General features: G+C 43.3%; 1 protein-coding gene across 4 annotated transcripts in view; it reads right to left on the minus strand.

Annotated features, from left to right (window-relative positions):
• The window catches only part of cnbd1 (cyclic nucleotide binding domain containing 1), an 82,796-nt gene that overhangs the window by 5,169 nt on the left and 56,074 nt on the right, over nucleotides 1-21,553 (minus strand). For 2 of the 4 annotated variants that reach the window (XM_078397238.1, XM_078397237.1), the window contains exons 9-12: nucleotides 18,221-18,330; nucleotides 13,882-14,032; nucleotides 12,859-12,926; nucleotides 3,529-3,588 (exon numbers count right to left, since the gene is read on the minus strand). In XM_078397238.1, coding sequence (XP_078253364.1) covers nucleotides 3,529-3,588; nucleotides 12,859-12,926; nucleotides 13,882-14,032; nucleotides 18,221-18,330 — 389 coding nt within the window. The remainder of the gene's footprint in view (nucleotides 1-3,528; nucleotides 3,589-12,858; nucleotides 12,927-13,881; nucleotides 14,033-18,220; nucleotides 18,331-21,553) is intronic. The other 2 variants (XM_078397239.1, XM_078397240.1) reach the window with 2 other exon arrangements.

Genomic DNA, 21,553 nt, shown 5'->3' on the forward strand with positions numbered 1-21,553 from the left:
AAAATCTGAATTACGTTTTAAGATTGAACGTCCTTATCTTCATGCACAATGATCTGTATCTCTGGCTTATTGATCTGACCGTGTAAATTATACCTTTATATTGAAGTTACACTATTTATTATACTATTTTTGAAATGTATTTAATATTATTTCTGACAAAAAGAGCAGGATATTGATAGGGAAAAATACCCGGTACCTAAGGAGAGAAGCCATTTTTTATATATAAGAAGGAACTGCAGATACTGGTTTACACCGAAGATAGACACAAAATGCAGGAATAACACAGCATTTTATGTCTACCTAAGCCATTTTCTATGTCAGCTAGGTTTTGCCCTAAATCAATCAGCAATGTTGTCAGGTCAAGACATCTAAACGTGGATCTATGTACAGGTCATGTTTAGCAATGGCATGAGAGAAAGAGTATAGAAGTTGAAGGTCCAAGCAAGAATCAGTGGTAAGACAACGTCTGGAATTTGAGTGATGTGAAAGGAAGGAAAAAGGATTGTGGGGACAAACAGCAGTTCAGAACTGACACCAGTGCCAACTTTATTTTATACAATAGTCATAACTTTTGGCAGAAGAGTGAGATCTGATAACGATGATGAAGTCCAACAGGAGTTTGAAATGAATATCCAAAACAATGGTATGGAAGGTACACAAGGCATTGTCCTGGAGCTCAGGAACTGAAGGCCATGACCACACTAAATGGAAAAATCAAACAGAGAGACCATATGGTTTACTGATGACAAGAACAATTAGGGTAGCATGGGAAATTGATTTAGCAATGTCAATATTGAAATAAAATTGAATAATAGATGCTGAACAAAGTTGAACAAAGGGGACTATGAAGACATGAGAGAGGAGCTGATGGTGGAACAGCAATGGCTGGAATTTCTGGGCATAATCCAGAAGACGCAGGGTCATTTCATTCCAAAGAGGAAGAAAGATTCTAAGGGGAGCAAGAGGCAACCGTGGCTGACAAGGGTAGTTTGGGATGGAATAAAACTAAAAGAAAAGATGTACAACATAGCAAAGAGTAGCGGGAAGCCAGAGGATTGGGGAACTTTCAAAGGACAACAGAAGGTAACAAAAAGGCCAATACAGGCTGAAAAGATGAAGTACGAGGGGAAGCTGCCCTAGAATATAAAGAAGGATAGTAAAAACTTTTTTAGGTATGTTAAAAGAAAAAAGATTAGTAAAGACAAATGTGAGTCCCTTGAAGGCAGAAACAGGTGAAATTATCATGGGGAACAAGGAAATGGCAAGAGATGAACAGATACTTTGTTTGTGTCTTCCTTAGTGAAGAAAGAACCAATCTCCCAAATTTCCTAGAAGACAGGGGATCTAGGGAGACAGAGGAACTGAAAGAAATTTGCACTAGGCAAGGAATAGTATTGGGTAGACTGATGGGACTGAAGGCTGATAAATCCCAGGGCCTGATGGTCTGCATCCCAGGGTACTCAAGGAGGTGGCTCTAGAAATCATGGATGCATTGGTGATCATTTTCCAATGTTCTATAGATTCAAAATCAGTTCCTGTGGATTGGAGGTTAGCTAATGTTATCCCACTTTTCAAGAAAGGAGCAAGAGAGAAAACGGGGAATTATAGACCAGTTAGCCTGACATCAGTGGTGGGGAAGATGCTGGAGTCAATTATTAAAGAAGTAATAACGGCGCAAATGGATAGCAGTAAAAGGATTGGTCCAAGTCAGCATGGATTTATAAAGGGGAAATCCTGCTTGACTAATCTTCTGGAATTTATTGAGGATGTGATAAGTAAAATGGATGAAGGAGAGCCAGTGGATGTAGTGTATCTGGACTTTGAGAAAACCTTTGATAAGCCCCCTCCCATGAGATTAGTGGGTAAAATTAGTGCACATGGTATTGGGGGTAGGGTATTGACATGGATAGAGAATTGGTTGGCAGACAGGAAACAAAGAGTAGAAATAAACGGGTCCCTTTCAGAATGGCAGGCAATGGCGAGTGGAGTGCAGGGGGGTGGGACCTGCCCGAGTGACGGGAGTGGCGACCATTCTGATTGGCTCCTGCTGCTCCCTCCCCATGTGGGGTCAATTGATTGACTCCGACCTTCACGTGGGGTCGATTTATTGGCTCCGACGTTCACGTGGGGTCGATTTATTGGCTCCGACCTCCCGCTCAACGCCCGATTGGTCCGGGTCACACGTGGGGAGAGCGCCGCCGCTGCTCTGATTGGTCGCCGGCTCTTCCCGCTCAAAGTGCGCTGGTTGTCTGCCGGGGCTTCTTCCCGCTCAAAGCAACAGCCGTCACCGTCGAACTGCCGAGCCGTCGAACTGCCGCTGCTCCTGAGCCGTTGAGCTGCTGCTGCTGGTGAATGATCTCCAAGATCCTGGGTGCCCGGGTTGAGGGGGGATGGAGTGGGTGAGTGGTTGAGGGGGGGAGGGGAGGAGGGGAGGAGGGGGGGAGGGGAGGAGGGGAGGAGGGGGGGATAATGGGGTTTGAGGGGGGTGGAGTGGGTGAGTGGGGGGGAGGGGAAGGGGGAAAGGGTGGGAGTGCCGGAGAGCCCCTAAGAATGGGGGGGGTGAGGAGAGGAGGGGGGGATAAGGGGGGGTGGAGGGGGGCAAAAGGGGCATTGAGGGGGGATGGAGTGGGTGAGTGGGGGGGGGGGGTGGGGAGTGGGGGAGGGGAGGGTGCTACACCAATGCAGGAGAGCTTTGGGCCCAACGGGCCCAACCTGTCCTAGTACATGATTACAATTGAGCTGTCCATAATGTCCAGATACATGGTTTAGTGCAAGATAAAGTCCATTGAAGTCCCATTAAAGATAGTCATGGATCTTCAGTGAGGTAGTTAGTAGCTATGATAGATGACCCATTTAATCAACTCTGACACAAACAGCGAGAGTTAGTTAGATTTCCCTCCTGGGATAAATAAAGTTCTATCGTATCGTATCGAATGAAGGTGTTGCACTCAGTGTGGCAGGCTGCAATATTCATGGAAAGAAATTGAAGTGCTGTTTTTAAAGCTCATATTGGCCTTCAAGTAATGGAGGACACATGCATGTAGGTCAGAATAGGAGTGGGAGGTAGAAGGGAGGTAGAATTAAACTGACATTCAACTGCAACCTTGCGAGATTTCAACATTTTCTACTTTTATTTCAGTTCTAAAAAGTTGGGTTAACCCCAATGTTATAATGATATTATTTAGGCCTTTGCTAAACCAAATTTAGCTGAGGCTGGATCCAGATACAATATATTTTCTGGTCCTGTCTGCCTCTGAAAAATTTGAAGCTCTTGAAGCTCTAGTCTGGAATAATTTCCTCTGTTTTCTTCCAAACTCCATTGTCTATTTTTCAAGAATTGTAAATCTGATTGCATGAATGAATGATGGTACCCCCTTATCTAGAATCCTGTCATTAATGTTATTTGAAGGAATTCTTCAGTCATAAAATTCTGAGAAAACATCTGTTAACTGGCATTTGCAGAATAAAAAATGAAATGCCCCGATCTCAATCCAGTTCAATAAAAACATTTGTTTTTAATGCATTTACCTTAAAGCGTTTCCATTGTTTCTCTTTTTCTAGAAATATATATCTGTTATTGACTTCTTCCTGCAATTAAAAAAAAAAAATTATTTTTTTAATGTCTTTTTAGATTTTAGACATTATAGTTGGCAGCGTGGAAACAGGCCCTTTGGCACCACTGAGCCTGCGCTGACCACTAAGCACTATCCAACACACTAGGAACAATTAACAATTGACAATTTACAGAAGTCCATTAACCTAGGAAACCGGAGCAACATGTTGGGAGAACATGCAAACTCCACACAGACAGCACCCTTAGTCAGAAACGAACCCAGGTCTCTAGTGCTATGAGGCAGCAACTCTACCACTGCGCCACTATGCCGCCCTGTAAACATATAATTCAAAATTTGCAGACATAGTTTATTTCTTAGTTTTGATTGTGAAATGTTAACAATAGCTTGTCTCGATTTTAACAATCAATTAAGTATTAAGCAGATGGCAGCCAGATTCCATAGTGCAAGGGTACAATGGTAACCAGAGAAAATTCTGTAGAAAGAGAAACAGAGTTAACATTTCAAGTCAGTAACCCCTCCCAATTTGGCAGAAACCAAAAAAACTCACGCCCAAAATCGCACTCCCAAACTGAACGGTGGAAGGACAGTATTCTGTGACCAGTGGAGTTCCGCAGAGATATGTGCTGAGACCTCTGCTGTTGTGATATCTATATTATATTACTAAAACGCTCATCTTGTACGTATGTATCACAAAATGTTGGAGTAACTCAGCAGGTCAGGCAGCATCTCAGGAGAGAAGGAATGGGTGACTTCTTCAGTCTGAAGAAGGATCTCGACCCGAAACGTCACCCATTCCTTCTCTCCTGAGATGCTGCCTGACCTGCTGAGTTACTCCAGCATTTTGTGATACCTTCGATTTGTACCAGTATCTGCAGTTATTTTCCTACACTACTTGCATGTATGTATGTATGTTCCCGAATTACAGCCAAAACAGTACACGATAGCACAACAATTTTAGGCCCACCTTACTCACCATTCGCCTGCGGTGTGCAGTATCAATTTTCGTTATATTTTAAAAGCTATTCACTTTATAAACTTTAATAAACTTTATACTGTGAATGGGACAAGTCATTTTGATCTAATATTTCCGTGTTCGGCATCACAATGGGAACCCAACGGGTTATATATGAGATCGCCATTTTGAGATTGTCATTTTGATCTATTATGGCATCACAACGGGGGAGGGAGACTGGCACCCGTCCCAGCGTGCCCCCTGCCTGACCCATCTGTGGGTGCAGCGTGGCGGAAGAGAGAAGGTCAAAGAAGATGGCCACCGGCAGGACGAACATGGCGCAGCGTCTTGCGGTCGCTCTCCTGCTGCTGGCCACTGTGATGGCCGCCTGCGGCCGGGGTGAGTGGCTCCCTCTCCCCTTTCCTCTCCCCCTCGCCCGCCCCAGGCCACGGGGGAGTTTCAACGGCCCGGCAGCCGCACCTGCGCAGTGCACTCCCATTTGCCGGGCCAGGCAGCTGTGCCTGCGCAGTTGGGCGAGGGTTGCCGGGCCCGATATCCACGCGTGGGCAGTTGGGCGAGGGTTTCCGGGCCCGGCTGCGGCGCGCCCAGAGAACCTTTAGTAACAACGGGACCCAACGGGTCGTCTAGTATATAAATGTAAATGACCGTTACATAAAACTAAACAGATTGGTTAATAAGTTTGCAGATGACACCAGGATTGCTACAGCAATGTGCAAGTGTGATGTGTTCCATTTTGGGAAGTCAAATGTATGGGGAAAATATACAATTAATGGCATGACCCTTAACCGCATTGATGTACAGAGAGATCTTGGGGTCCATCTCATTAAACCCTTGAAAGTGGCAACTCAAGTAGATAGAGTGGTAAAGAAGGCATCTCGTATGTTTGTTTTTATAGGTTTAGGCATTGCGGTTAACAGTCAGGAAGTCATGATGCAGCTTTATAGGACTTCATTTGGTTCGGTTCGGCTGCATTTGGAGTATTACATGCAGTTATGGCTGCCCCAATACAGGAAGGATTTGGAGGCTTTGGAAAGGGTGCAGAGGAGGTCTACCAGAATTATGCCTGGATTAGAGGGTTTTAGCTACCAGGAGAGGTTAGACACACTTGGATTGTTTTCTCTGGAACGCCAGAGGTTGCAGGGAGACCTGACAGAATTATATAATAGTATGAGACGTACTGATAGGATAGATTCAGTACCCTTTTCCCAGGATGGAAAAATCAAAATTAAGGGAGTAAACTTTAAAGTGAGAGAGGCAAAGTTTAAAGGAAATTAGCGGGCAGTTTTTTCACACAGGGAGTGGGGAGTGCCTGGAACTCACTGCCATGGGTGGTGGTTGAGGCAGATACAATAGTGGCACTTAAGAGACTTCTGGATAGGCATATAGATATAGAAACATAGAAAATCGGTGCAGGTGTAGGCCATTTGGCCCTTCGAGCCAGCACTGCCATTCAATATGAACATGGCTGATCATCCAGAATCAGTACCCCGTTCCTGCTTTCTCCCCATATCGCTTGATTCTGTTAGCCCTAAGAGCTATATCCAACTCTCTCTTAAAAACATCCAGTGAATTGGGCTCCACTGCCTTCTGTGACAGAGACTTCCACAGATTCACAACTCTCTGGGTGAAAAGGTTTTTTTGCATCTCAGTCCTAAATGGCCTACCCCTTATTCTTAAACTGTGACCCCTGGTTCTGGATGCACCCAACATCGGGAACATGTTTAAGAAAATAACTGCAGATGCTGGTACAAATCGATTTATTCACAAAATGCTGGAGTAACTCAGCAGGTCAGGCAGCATCTCGGGAGAGAAGGAATGGGTGACGTTTCGGGTCGAGACCCTTCTTCAGACTGATGTCGGGGGTGGGACAAAGGAAGGATATAGGTGGAGACAGGAAGATAGAGGGAGATCTGGGAAGGAGGAGGGGAAGGGAGGGACAGAGGAGCTATCTGAAGTTGGAGAAGTCGACGTTCATACCACCGGGCTGCAAACTGCCCAGGTGAAATATGAGGTGCTGCTCCTCCAATTTCCGGCGGGCCTCACTATGGCACTGGAGGAGGCCCATGACAGAGAGGTCAGACTGGGAATGGGAGGGGGAGTTAAAGTGCTGGGCCACCGGGAGATCAGTTGCGTTAATGCGGACCGAGCGCAGGTGTTCAGCGAAGCTATCGCCGAGCCTGCGCTTGGTTTCGCCGATATAAATAAGTTGACATCTAGAGCAGCGGATGCAATAGATGAGGTTGGAGGAGGTGCAGGTGAACCTCTGTCTCACCTGGAAAGACTGTTTGGGTCCTTTGATGGAGTTGAGGGGGGAGGTAAAGGGACAGGTGTTGCATCTCGTGCGGTTGCAAGGGAAAGTGCCCGGGGTTGGGGTGGTTTGGGTAGGAAGGGACGAGTGGACCAGGGAGTTACGGAGGGAACGGTCTCTGCGGAACGCAGAGAGGGGAGGGGATGGGAAGATATGGCCAGTGGTGGGGTCCCGTTGTAGGTGACGGAAATGTTGGTGGATGATATGTTGGATCCGCTGGCTGGTGGGGTGGAAGGTGAGAACGAGGGGGATCCTGTCCTTGTTGCGAGTGGGGGGAGGGGGAGTCAGAGCGGAGCTGCGGGATTTAGAAGAGACCCTAGTGAGAGCCTCATCTATAATGGAGGAGGGGAAGCCCCGTTTTCTGAAGAACGAGGACATCTCGGAAGCCCTAGTCTGAAACACCTCATCCCGGGCGCAGATGCGGCGTAGACGGAGGAATTGGGAGTAGGGGATAGACTTCCCATCCCCTCCCCTCTCTGCGTCCCGCAGAGACCGTTCCCTCCGTAACTCCCTGGTCCACTCGTCCCTTCCTACCCAAACCACCCCAACCCCGGGCACTTTCCCTTGCAACCGCACGAGATGCAACATCTGTCCCTTTACCTCCCCCCTCAACTCCATCAAAGGACCCAAACAGTCTTTCCAGGTGAGACAGAGGTTCACCTGCACCTCCTCCAACCTCATCTATTGCATCCGCTGCTCTAGATGTCAACTTATTTATATCGGCGAAACCAAGCGCAGGCTCGGCGATCGCTTCGCTGAACACCTGCGCTCGGTCCGCATTAACGCAACTGATCTCCCGGTGGCCCAGCACTTTAACTCCCCCTCCCATTCCCAGTCTGACCTCTCTGTCATGGGCCCCCTCCAGTGCCATAGTGAGGCCCGCCGGAAATTGGAGGAGCAGCACCTCATATTTCGCCTGGGCAGTTTGCAGCCCGGTGGTATGAACGTCGACTTCTCCAACTTCAAATAGCTCCTCTGTCCCTCCCTTCCCCTCCTCCTTCCCAGATCTCCCTCTATCTTCCTGTCTCCACCTATATCCTTCCTTTGTCCCACCCCCGACATCAGTCTGAAGAAGGGTCTCGACCCGAAACGTCACCCATTCCTTCTCTCCCGAGATGCTGCCTGACCTGCTTACTCCAGCATTTTGTGAATAAATCGGGAACATGTTTCCTGCATCTAGCTTGTCCAATCCCTTAAGAATTTTATATGTTTCTATAAGATCCCCTCTCATCCTTCTAAATTCCAATGAATACAAGCCCAGTCGATCCATTCTTTCATTATATGTCAGTCCCGCCATCCCAGGAATTAACCAGGTGAACCTACGCTGCACTCCCTCAATAACAAGAATGTCCTTCCTCAAACTAGGAGACCAAAACTGCACACAATAGTCTTGATGCGGTCTCAACTGCAGTAGAACCTCCTTGCTCTTAAACTCAAATCCTCTCACTATGTAGGTCAACATGCCTCTTGCTGGCCTTCCATCACAGTGAGGAGAGGACTGGAGGAGACTCACTGTGATGGATGTTTCTTTGATGGATGTTTCTTTTTTTGTGTGTTTTTGGGGTTGGGTAATTTTAGTGCCTATTTAATGCTTTTATTGTTGGACTGTGTTTTGGGGGTTTTGGGGTTGTGTAATTTGAATGCCTATTTAATGCTTTTATTGTTGGACTGTGGGTGACCGAATTTCGTCCAATATTGGATGACAAATAAAGCTATCTTGATCTTGATCTTGATCTTGATCTTTCTTCACTGCCTGCTGTACCTGCATGCTTACTTTCAGTGACTGATGTACAAGGACACACAGGTCTCATTGCACCTCCCCTTTTCTTAATCTGACACCATTCCGATAATAATTTGCCTTCTTGTTCTTGCCACCAAAGTGGACAACCTCACATTTATCCACATTATACTGCATCTGCCATGCATCTACCCACTGACCCAACCTATTCAAGTCACCCTGCATCCTCATAGCATCCTCCTCGCAGCTCACACTGCCACCCAGCTTTGTGGCATCCGTAAACTTGGAGATGTTACATTTAATTCCTTTGTCTGAACCGTTAATATATATTGTAAATAACTGGGGTCCCAGCACTGAGCCTTGCACCCCACTAGTCAGTGTCTGCCATTCTGAAAAGGACCCGTTCATTCCTACTCTCTGCTTCCTGTCTGCCAACCAATTCTCTATCCATGTCAATACCCTACCCCCAACCCCATGTGCTCTAATTTTGCACTAATTTCTTGTGTGGGACCTTGTCAAAGGCTTTTTGAAAGTCCAAATAAACCACATCCACTGGCTTCTCCCTTATCCATTCTACTTGTTACATCCTCAAAAAATTCCAGAAGATTAGAATTCTTCTGGAATTTTTTGAGGATGTAACAAGTAGAATGATTTTCCCCTCCATAAATCCATGCTGACTTTGATCAATCTTGTCACTGCCTTCCAAATGCACTGCTATTACATCTTTAATAATTGACTCGAGCAGCTTCCCCACTACTGATGTCCCAGGCTAACTGGTCTATTATGCCCTGTTTTCTCTCTCCCTCCTTTCTTAAAAAGTGGGGATGCATCAGCCAACCTTCAGTCTACAGGAACTGATCCAGAGTCTATAGAACATTGGAAAATGATCACCAATGCATCCACGATTTCTAGGGCCACATCCTTGAGTACTCTTAGATGCAGACCATCAGGCCCTGGGGATTCATCTGCCTTCAGTCCCAACAGTTTATTTAACACTATTTCCTGACTGATGTGAATTTCCTTCAGTTCCTCCCTCACGCAAGATCCTCGGTCCCCTAGTATTTCTGGGAGATTGTTTTCCTTAGTGAAGACAGAACCAAAGTACGTTTAACTGGTCTGTCATTTCCTTGTTTCCGATTATAAATTCACCTGTTTCTGACTGTAAGGGACCTACATTTGTCTTCACTAATCTTTTCCTCTTCACATATCTAAATAAGCTTTTACAGTCAGTTTTTATATTCCTCGCAAGCTTTCTTTCATGCTCTATTTCCCCCCTCTTAATTAACTCCTTTGTCCTCCTTTGAATTCGAAATTTCTCCCAGTCCTCCGGTTTGCTGCTTTCTCTGGCTAATTTACATGCCTCTTCCTAGGATTTAACACTATCCCTAATTTCCCTCGTTGAGCCGCCTCCCCTGTTTTATTTTTACGCCAGACAGGGATGAACAATTGTTCTAATTCATCCATGCGATCTTTAAATCTTTGCCATTGCATATGCACCATCAACCCTTTAAGTATAATTTGCCAGTCTGTCCTAGTCCATTCCCGTCTCATTGCATCAAACCATGCTGACTATGGGGAGATATGGATTATATGCAAGCAGATGAGAGGTGGGCTTGGCATTATGTTCAGCACAGACATGATGGGCCGAAGAGCCTGTTCTTGTGCCGTACCGTTCTTTGTTCCATGTTCTATGAAATCAAAATGAATAGTTCAAATACAAACTCTGTCGTCCACAAATGATCAGATGCACTATCTAATTCCATCAATGAAAATTACCAGCTCCTGCAGCAAGGTTTGCATATTTCAAGTTGAAATACCTACCTTCCTATCCTGAATATTTACAATTCTTTCTAATGCCCCATAACTTTATGCCCAGGGAATTTTATTTATCAACATTATTAATTAAGTTTTCTGAAGGAAAAAAACAGCTGCTTGCAATTTTATACTGTTACTGAAGAATTGCCAAGATATTCTAGAGATGCATATGGATTCAAAAGATTTCTCAAGATTGCAGCACAATGCCGCAGTGGGTAGAGCTGTTGCCCCACAGGGTTCAATCCTGACCTCGGGTGATGTCTGTGTGAAGTTTGCAGATTCACCCTGTGACCCACGTGGGTTTTCTCTGGGTGCTCTGGTTTCCTCCCACATCCCAAAGACGTGGGAGTTTGTAGGTAAATTTCCCCTAGTGTGTAGGGAGCGGATGCGAAAATGGGATAACATTGAACTAGTGTGAACAGATAGACACAAAATGCTGGAGTAACCAGCGGGACGGGCAGCATCTCTGGAGAGAAGGAATGGATGATGTTTCGGGTCGAGACCCTTCTTCAGTCTGACCAGCATCTGCAGTTCTTTCCTACACATAGTGTGAACAGGTGTTCAATAGTCAGCATGGACCTGGTGGGCCGAAGAGCCTGTTTCCATACTAGAATCTCTAAACTAAAAAAATCTATACAATCTATAAACTAAAAACTAAAAAATACTAGAATCTCTAAATTAAAAAACTAAACAGAGGGATAGTAAACATCCAAAAATGATTTTTAACTTTTGAGAGGAGCCATTATTATTAAAAAATCATTTGCAGTTTTGTTAAAATAAAGTTATCGTAATTTATTTTGGTCAAACTGTCCTGGGCCTCCTACACAGTCAGAGTGAGGTCCAGTGCAATCGGAGGAACAGCCCCTCATATTTCGCTTGGGCAGCTTACACCCCAGTGGTATGAATATTGACTTCTGTAACTTCAAGTAACCCTTGCTTTCCCTCTCTCTCCATCCCTCCCCATCCTAGTTCTCCGACCAGTCTAAATGGCCTCCTGATTAAATTTTATCTCTGTATGCTTCGTTGTCACCTTCCCCTAGCTAACAATGATCTATTCTACATTTTCCTTGAGTTTTATCACCTTTGATGTCTCATTTTCACACTTTACCCTTCCTTATCTGTGTCTCCCTCTCCGCTAACTCTCAGTCTGAAGAAGGGTTTAGACCAGAAACATCACCCAATCCTATCCAGAGATGCTGCCTGTTCTGCGGAGCTACTCCAGCATTTTGTGTCCATCTAGCATCTTATTTTAGCTTTATATTTTCATTAGATTTTGCAAGTATTTAAAAATATTTGGACCTTTTGTAGCTCTCCTCTATCTTGAGTGGAAATAATGTTGTCAAATTCAAATATAATTTGCAGGCCAGCTACTTGGACAATTCCACTGTAGTGCCAAGTCAATCAGTCACTGAAAGGAAGCATGCAGGCACAGCAGGTAGTGAAGAAAGCCAATGGAATGTTGGCCTTCATAACAAGAGGAGTTGAGTATAGGAGCAAAGAGGTCCTTCTGCAGTTGTACAGGGCCCAAGTGAGACCGCACCTGGAGTACTTTGTGCAGTTTTGGTCCCCAAATTTAAGGAAGGATATTATACAGAGTTTTATTTGTCATTCGGTACCGAGGTACCGAACGAAATTACATTTCCAGCAGTCACACACAAAAAAAAAAGAACACAAGACACATGACCCCAACACAAACATCCATCACAGTGACTCCAAACACCCCCTCACTGTGATGGAGGCAACAAAACTTCCACTCTCTTCCCCACGCCCACGGACAGACAGCTCGTCCCCGATCGACCCGCACAGTCCCTTTTTCTTGCTATTGAGGGCGTGCAGCGTAGGTTCACTAGGTTAATTCCCGGAATGGCGGGACTGTCATATGTTGAAAGACTGGAGCGGCTAGGCTTGTATACACTGGAATTTAGAAGGATGAGAGGGGATCTTATCGAAACATATAAGATTCTTAAGGGGTTGGACACGTTAGAGGCAGGAAACATGTTCCCAATGTTGGGGGAGTCCAGAACCAGGGGCCACAGTTTAAGAGTATGGGGTAGGCCATTTAGAACGGAGATGAGGAAAAACTTTTTCAGTCAGAGAGTTGTAAATCTGTGGAATTCTCTGCCTCAGAAGGCAGTGGAGGCCAATTCTCTGAATGCATTCAAGATAGAGCTTGATAGAGCTCTTAAAGATAGCAGAGTCAGGGGTTATGGGGAGAAGGCAGGAACGAGGTACTGATTGAGAATGATCAGCCATGATCACATTGTATGGTGGTGCTGGCTCGAAGGGCCGAATGGCCTACTCCTGCACCTATTGTCTATTTATTGTCTATTGTTGCACCAAGGTTTGTATTCACCAATGAAATTTTAAATGTATAATGTATAGTGTATAATGTATAATTTAGAATGTATAACAACCATTTGTTAAAAAATGAATGCACAGTTTCACTCACCTGAGTGAGGTTGCCCAAGATTGGTTCTGCTGTTTGTTGAATAAGCATTCGATATACTTCTTCAAGTCCTGTGAAAAAAAAGAAGAATTATACAGTCATAGAGCAATATAGCACAGAAACGGGCCCTTTGGTCCAATTCGTCAATGCCAACCAAATTGCCTAACCAAGCTAGTCCCACTTGCCTGTGCCTGGGCTCATATCTCTCCAAACATTTCCTATTCTTGTAGCTGTCCAAGTGTCTTGTAAATATCAAAACTATACCACTTCCTCCATGTACACACCGCCCACCCTTTAAATTATTTTCCCATTCAATTTAATCCTATACCTTCTAATTTTAGATTACCTAACCCTGGCGAAAGGACTGTGGCTATTCACCTAATTTATGCCCCTCATAATTCACCCATCCATATGGTCACCCATCCTATGCTCCAGGAAAAAAAAGTCCCTTGCCTAGGGCGGCATGGTGACACAGTGGTGGTTGCTGCTTTACAGCGCTTGCAGCACCGGAAACCTGGGTTCGATCCCCACTTCAGTTGCTGTCAAAGTTTGTATGTTCTCCCCGTGATCTGCGTGGGCTTTCTCCGAGATCTTCGGTTTTCTCCCACACTCCAAAGAAGTAGGTATGAAGGTAAATTGGCTTGGTAAATGTAAAAATTGGTCCTAGTGTGTGTAGGATAGTGTTAATATGCAGGGATCACTGGTCGGTGCGGACTCGGTGTGTCGAAGGGCCTGTTTCCGCGCTGTATCTCTAAACTAAACTAAAATATATCCTCTCCTTAAAACGCAAATCCACACAAATCTTTCTTGCACCCTTCCCAGTTTAATGACATCCCTCCTGTAGCAGGGCGGCCAGAACTGTACACAGTACTCCAAATGTGGCTTTACCAATGTCTTGGTCAGCTGTAAAAAAATCTTTCTTTAGGTAAGAAATTAAAAACTATCCACAATATTTCCAGTGCCGTCTCGCCAAAGCAATACAACGGGACATTCAGTAAATTAAAATAATTAGTTATTTATCATTACCTAATAAATCACTTTCAGAAATAACTCCAAGTTCAACTTCTGTTGCTGTGATAATCGTGCAGGTGAATGGTTCTCTAAGAATAATGCTGATCTCGCCAAAGGATTGATTCTCTATGAGTTTTTCCATCAAAATATGCTTCACTTCACTTTGCTAGGGAAAAAAGTGATGCGCAAGTCGGCTTAAGTAAAAGACACAAAACAAATGACATGTCTGGCTGAAAATGAGTGGATAAAACAGGTGAAAATTAAAGTACAAGCCACACACTGGTATAATATACAGCACTGTCCGTCCAGAGTATGCAGAAGCAAGCCGCTATCAGTCCTGTACTGGAAATGAATGTATAATGGAGATCAGGGTAAATTACACATGTAGTTTCCCAACTAGGCTCAACTTCCTATGGATTCTTTCAATTCACTGAGGACAGCACAGTGGCGCAGCTAGTAGAGCTGGTTTGTGTGGAGTTTGCACGTCCTCTCTGCGACTGTGTGGGTTTTCTCTGGGTGATCCGGTTTCCTCCCACACTCCAAAGATATGAGGGTTTGTGGGCTAATTGGCCTCTATTAAATTGCCCCGGTGCGTAGAGAGTGGATGAGAAAGTGGGGTGATCGAGTCAGACTTTGTAGGCCGAAGGGCCTGTTTCCATGCTGTATCTTTCAAACTACAATACCACTAGGCTGGGAGAGGAAAGTCAAATCTGATATACGCCTTAAAATGGGGCTCAATGAAATTCAGTGCAAAAATCGAGACCCAGTATATTCAGGTACAAAATAATGTCCAAGTCTTACGCGATCTTAGGAGGGGTATGTCAGTCAGGCCCATATAATCTTGGTGCAGAATATGAGGCAGGATACCTTTTGGCCCTGTTTTTCAGTGTAAATGTTTATGAGGTAGTAAAAAACTTGCTATTGACTTTTTAATTCAGTGCTGCAAAGTGGGGCAAACAAAAAAATTATTTTAATGTGTTATGTGTTGTAGAGTGCGATAAACTCACCCTCCAGCCTAAGTGAGCTAACCAGATTACAGTCTTTCTATTTGCTCCATTCCCTTTTCAGAATTGTCCAGTTCAATATTTCTATCCTAATATTGAGACATTAGTTTAGATTTTCCTTAGATAAAATTGCAGCTGGCTTTAGGTTATCTCCCCTTAGAAAATAACCAGGATTATATCATAACATATCATATATATACAGCCGGGAACAGGCCTTTTCGGCCCTCCAAGTCCGTGCCGCCCAGCGATCCCCGCACATTAACACTATCCTACACCCACTAGGGACAATTTTTACATTTACCCAGCCAATTAACCTACATACCTGTACGTCTTTGGAGTGTGGGAGGAAACCGAAGATCTCGGAGAAAACCCACGCAGGTCACGGGGAGAACGTACAAACTCCTTACAGTGCAGCACCCGTAGTCAGGATCGAACCTGAGTCTCCAGCGCTGCATTCGCTGTAAAGCAGCAACTCTACCGCTGCGCTACCGTGCCGCGGTATATCACATAGATAGTGAAAGGGGAAAGCTCTTGAAGAAAGCCCGAGAGGTAAACAGTGCGTAATATGGAATAAGGTAATGGTTGTCAACTGCAGAAGAAAAGTTGTGACACCAGTCAGCACACACACAAACATTTCAGGAAAATTAGTCTAAAATCTCAGGTGTAAAAGATGGGTTGAAATGAATCAGAATTAGAATCAGAATTACCTTTATTTGTCATCCAAAAAACAAGTCTTTTGGACGAGATTTCGTCACCCACAGTCCAACAATAAGAGCAATAAAATAAGCAAATTACACCCACCCCAACCAACACAAAAAAAAAGAAACATCCATCACAGTGAGTCTCCTCCAATCCTCTCCTCACTGTGATGGAAGGCCAGAATGTCATTTCTCTTCCCCTGCCGTGTTCTCCCGCGGTCAGGCTGCTGGAGTTGCCACGTTCCAGGCCGCGCCGGACGGTGAAAGGTCCGCAGCGGGCCGACCCCAGTCCCGCGATCCGGTGCGGGCGAAGACGCTGCTGCTGCACGTCGGGGCGGTCGTGACTATTCACCTTCCTAGACTATCGGTGACTAATTATTAAAAATATGTGAAATCAATCTGGAAGGTTGGCTGGGAATATTTTTATTTATACAGGTATGTTACTAACTGGAATCATTAGCTCTGTTCTCTGATCACAGATGTGCTGAGAATATAAGCAGAGCATAAGCAGATATATCATAAGATCATGTGATAGTAGAATTAGGCCATTCGGCCTATCATGTCTACACTGCCATTCAATCATGACTGATCTATCTCTCTCTACTAACCCCATTCTCCTGCCTTCTCCCCATAACCTCTGACACCCTTACTAATCAAGAATCTATCTTTGCCTTAAATATATCCACTGACTTTGCCTCCACAGCCTTCTGTGGCAAAGAATTCCACAGATTCACCACATTCTGACTAAAGAAATTTCTCCTCATCTCCTTCCGAAGATATATGTAGGTTACACGAGTGGGCAAAGGTCAGGTTAATTAAGAAATTATAAATGATAAATGTTGTAAAATAAGAAATTGCCCAATTTATCAGGAAAAAAAGTATAATATCCAAATAATGAGAGATTGCAGAGCTCTGAGACGTGGAGCGATTTGGTATTCTCATGCATGATTCGCAAAGGGCTGTAATGCAGTTACAGCAAGTAATTAGGAAAACTACAGAAAATTATTGTTTATTATGAGAGAAATTGAACATGAAAATTAGGAGCCAATGCTTGAGACATTATATTGAGTTCTTTGAAAAGAACAATTTGGGGAAGGAGGCAAGCATTCAGTAACTGGGATAGGAGTGTTGTGTGAAGAAAGATTGGACAGACTAGGCTTGCAACCCCTGGAGTTTAGAAGAGTGAGATGGGACGATAGAAATTTATAAACATTTGGGGGATCTTGACAGAGTAAAATGGGAGGATGTTTCTGCTTATAGAAGAATCTAGATCTAGGAATCACAGTTGAAAAATAAGGCGTATCAGTTAAGCAGAGATGAGGCAAAACTTTCTCTCGCTGAGGGTTAGCAGAATTCTCTTCCCCAAATGGTTGTGGAGACTGAATACCTAAATATTTTTTAAGGCAGAGTTAGATCGATGCTTAATAGATGAGGGGGTGAAAGGTTATCTTAGGTCGATGGGAAAGCACATTTGAGGTTACAATTAGATCATTCATGAACTTATCAAAGGGGTCAATGTGTTGCATAATCGACTGCTGTTTCTAATCTATATCTTCTTAAAATTTGAAGGTACTCTAAGTTAAGGATTTATAAATGTGTCATTTCAATGCATGCACTATAAAAGTTTGGGAAGTTACAAGTTGAAGATCTACAGTTTACAGTTTAGTTTATTGTCATGTGTACCGATCATCATTTCACTTGGACCAGAAGGGACAAGACCACGAGACTTCGGGGAAGTACATACCTGTGGTCCAGTATGTGTAGGAAGGAACTGCAGATACTGGTTTACGCCAAAGATAGACATAAAAAGCTGGAGTAACTCAGCGGGTCAGACAGCATCTCTGGAGAAAAGGAATAGGTGACGTGTCAGGTCGAGACCTTTCTTCAGTCTGAGCTGAGTTATTCCAGCTCTTTGTGTCTATCCTGTGGTCTAGTACATCAGATACATCCCAACAGATGTGCTAGTATGATTAATTTCTACTAAATTCTGATATAATGTTAAATTATAAATATGAAACTAGGTAAGCCTCCAGGCTCCTGGAAAGTATCACCAGAACATCTAATAGTTCTTGGAGATGCCGTGATTGATTTTTTTATACCATATTTTTGCCTGAGCTTGGGAAGTTAAAGTTAAATTCCTAAGTACTATATCGTTATGGGATACATTTATGAAGGTGTAAGGGGAAATAAAGCAGTATTGAACAATATAATAGCCATCAAGGCATCAGCCTGCTTGCTATAGCAGGAAATGAGTTTGCTCTCATGGTTACGTAACAGATTGTGACTTTACTTCAGAAATCAAAAGCAAAGAAACTTCATTCCTTCAAATTAAGAGCTGAGCTGACACTATCAGCTTGCATTGTAATTGCAATAACTTTTGTTTTCATTCCACTTAAGTTCATTTATATCCTGCTGTATCTGGTATATCTTGTTAAAATACTAGGATTTGCATGCTTTTGATTATACTGGATCCCTTTGATATATGGAAATAGTAAATTAAATCATTATAGATCTTGCCGTATAATCACAAATTGATTGATTGTGAATACAACCATCAAGTATGTCCTTTACATAGAGCGAACAATAATAATAAAATAAGCTGTTGTTACTGTAATTATACTCTACATAACACAAAGTACAATAAAGTTTTACCACTTCTCCTCGTGGAGGTTTCACCAGGCCTTCTATGTCTTTGAAAATGAAGCATTCGCCAGACTTTATGAATCCTACAATTGAACTGATTTCACCTTCCTTTACTAGAACTAAACGTAAAAAAATAATAGATAAATATGAGGCAGTCGAGGAGCATTAAAGCCGCAGGCAAGATGTTAAAATATAGCAGAAATATAATGCAGAATCGTCAAATTCAAAACAAAGCAGAAAATATTGGAGATATTCTATTGATTGGGTAGCACAAGGAAAACAAAGTCAACAGCATCTCAGATCAAAGATCTCTCAACTTGGCCTGACTTACCCATTCATGAGTTTTGATACAAAGTGACAGATTTCAAACATTCACTCTTTCTTTCTCTACAAATGCTGATGATTTGCAGTATTTGCTTTTCTATTTTCTTAAAAATAATTGATTCGCATTTGGCAAAAATAAGTAACTGAATATCATAGCACATAAAAATATTGATATTCCAGCTGAATTTAAAAAATCTTATCATTGACTTGATGTTTATTACTTTCCACATGCATAGTATTTGTTTTTTCAATCAAACACAACCCTTTTCATAATTTCAACATTTCTATCTGGAGAGTTTCTATTATTCCATTAAGCTTTTCGAACTTTCTCACATAATTGGTCCCTGCTTCATCAGAGCTGAAGCAAGGAGACCACTCTCATGCAATTTATGGAATGGCATTTTAGGGACATTTATTCAGGGATCTGCAATCGAACACTGAGCCATTTAAACAACCTACTGGAGATGTTGACCAACAACTTTAACAGTCTGAAGAAGGGTCTCGACCTGAAACTTCACCCATTCCTTCTCTCCTGAAATGCTGCCTGACCTGCTGAGTTACTCCAGCATTTTGTGAAATAAACAACTTTAATACAGTACTTTAGTTTGTAGATTAGTTTTATTGTCACATGTACCGAGATACAGTGAAAAGCTTTTTTTGTTGTGTGCTATCCAGTCAGGGGAAAGACTATCAATCTTTACAATCAAGCCGTCCACAGGGTACAGATACAGGATAAAGGGAATGACGTTTAGTGCAAGATAAAGTCCAGTAAACTCTGATTGAAGATAATCTGAAAGTCTCCAATGAGGTCGATGGTAGGTCAGGATCGCTTTCTAGTTGGTGATATGATGGTTCAGTTGCCTGATAACAGCTAGGAAGAAACTGGTCCTAAATCTGGAGGTATGCATTTTTACACTTTTGTGCCTCTTGTTTGATGGGAGAGGGGAGACAAGGGAGTGTCCGTGGAGAGACACATCCTTTATTATGCTGGTCCATTTATCAATCTCATTGTATTCAACAAGCTCTGTTCCAACGTGTACGTAATTAATGAACATTCTAAGTAGCACAATTATTGAGTTTTGTCTAACTGTTAACATCTGCTTTTTTTGTGCACAGACTTAACCAAAGTGAATTTTTGGGCAACTGAACCTTACAAAAAAATTGGTGTATCTAAAGTCCATTTTCAGAGTTCTGTGCATTGTGCAGCCAACCTAACAATGCAATGACTGCTTACAATACCATGTAATGATATCTGGAATTGAAATTGATTTGTGCACCTCATGGCCTGATCTATCTAAGGGGAAAGCTGAAAATAACGTTAATACAGTGGTTGAGTCATGCAACTCCGATAAAAGCACTGCAACAAATGTCAGGTCTACCACCCACTGGCAATCTTTCACTTCCGCTCCCACTACCACCACTTTAATTAGTAAATTAAAGTTGTTTAAAATGTAAGAGATGAATACAGTAGCTGTGATGTGAGCAATATCAGTGGCCTCAATAATTTGTGTCCCCGACGGGAATCACTCAATGTTTACTTACACTTCGTCTCTTTATTAAAGGGGCATTCTTAGGCCAGAATCAGAATTAAAATCTGAATGCTAGCCCCAGTGATCTGAGTGCAGTAGAATTTTATACCGCAATTTTAAACTTCAACTCAAAAATTATGTATTTAAACAGCAGAGAATTTTAGGCCCACATCGACATGAAAAAGAAAGTGAAAAAATGAGAGAATAAACTGATTTATATCTTGTCAGTCATCTTTTTCCCAATAACTTTCCCACCACAAAAATTAATCCAACAGAGCCAGCTGAACAAGTTGATAGAAACATAGAAAAATAGGTGCAGGCCCTTCGAGCCAGCACCACCATTCAATATGATCATGGCTGATCATCTAAAATCAGTACCTTGTTTCTACTTTTTCCCCATATCCCTTGATTCCTTTAGCCCTAAGAGCTAAAGACCTTGTCCTTGTGCATTGCCATTTTGGTGTGGTCTAGTTTAGTTTTGAGATACAGTATGGAAACAGGCCTTTCGGTCCACCGAGTCCATGCCAACCAGCGATCACTGTGTATTTGTTCTACCCAATACACTAGGGACAATATACAGAAGCCAATTAACCTACAAACCAGCACATCTTTAGAATATGGAAGGAAACCGGAGAACCCGGAGAAAACCCACGTGGTCACAGGGAGAATGTACAAACTCCGTACAGGTAGCACCTATAGTCCAGATCAAATCTGGATCTCTGGTGCTGTAAGGCAGCAATTCTTTCATTGCACCAATGTGCCACCCTTTTAAGTTCCCTCCCACACTCCAAAGACGTACAGGTTTGTTGGTTAATTGGCTTCTGTAAATTGTAAATTGCAGGTTGATCGCTGGTCAGCGTGGACTCGGTGGGCCGAAAGACCCATTTCCAGGCTGTATTTCTAAAGTAAAACTAAACTAAAGTAAAGGAAGGGCGTGGTAGCAATAGAGGCAGTGTAGGAGAGGTTCACTCAAATATTGCCGGGAATGGAGGGCTCCAATTATAAGGAAAGATTTGAAAAGTTGTGTTTATACCCACTGGAATTTAGGAAGCTGAGAGGTGACCTTATAGGCTTGTAAAATTATAAGGCGTTTAGATAGGGTAGATATTCAGAGTCTTTTTCCCAGGCCAGGGGAGTCTCGTTCTTGTGATCACAGATTACGCTGAAAGGGGAGAAATTAAAGAAAATCTGAGGAACAAACTTTTACACAAAGATTATCTGACATGAGTTGCCAGAGGTGTGGTAGAGGTAAACACGATTACAATGTTTAAAAGGCATTTGGACACTACTTGGATAGGAAAGGTGTGTTTGTTAGGATTAACAAACTCATCAGGAGGCTGGCTCCGTCCTGGGGGCGGAGTTGGATTCATGGGAGGTGGTCTTGGAGGGGAGGATGCTCCTCAAACTGCGGAGCGTCTTGGACAATACAGCTCACCCCCTTCATGACACATCGGTCAACCTGAGGAGTACCTTCAGCAACAGACTGGTT

Source organism: Rhinoraja longicauda, chromosome 4 (genome assembly GCF_053455715.1).
Source record: "Rhinoraja longicauda isolate Sanriku21f chromosome 4, sRhiLon1.1, whole genome shotgun sequence".
NCBI classification, from domain to species: Eukaryota; Metazoa; Chordata; class Chondrichthyes; order Rajiformes; family Arhynchobatidae; genus Rhinoraja; species Rhinoraja longicauda.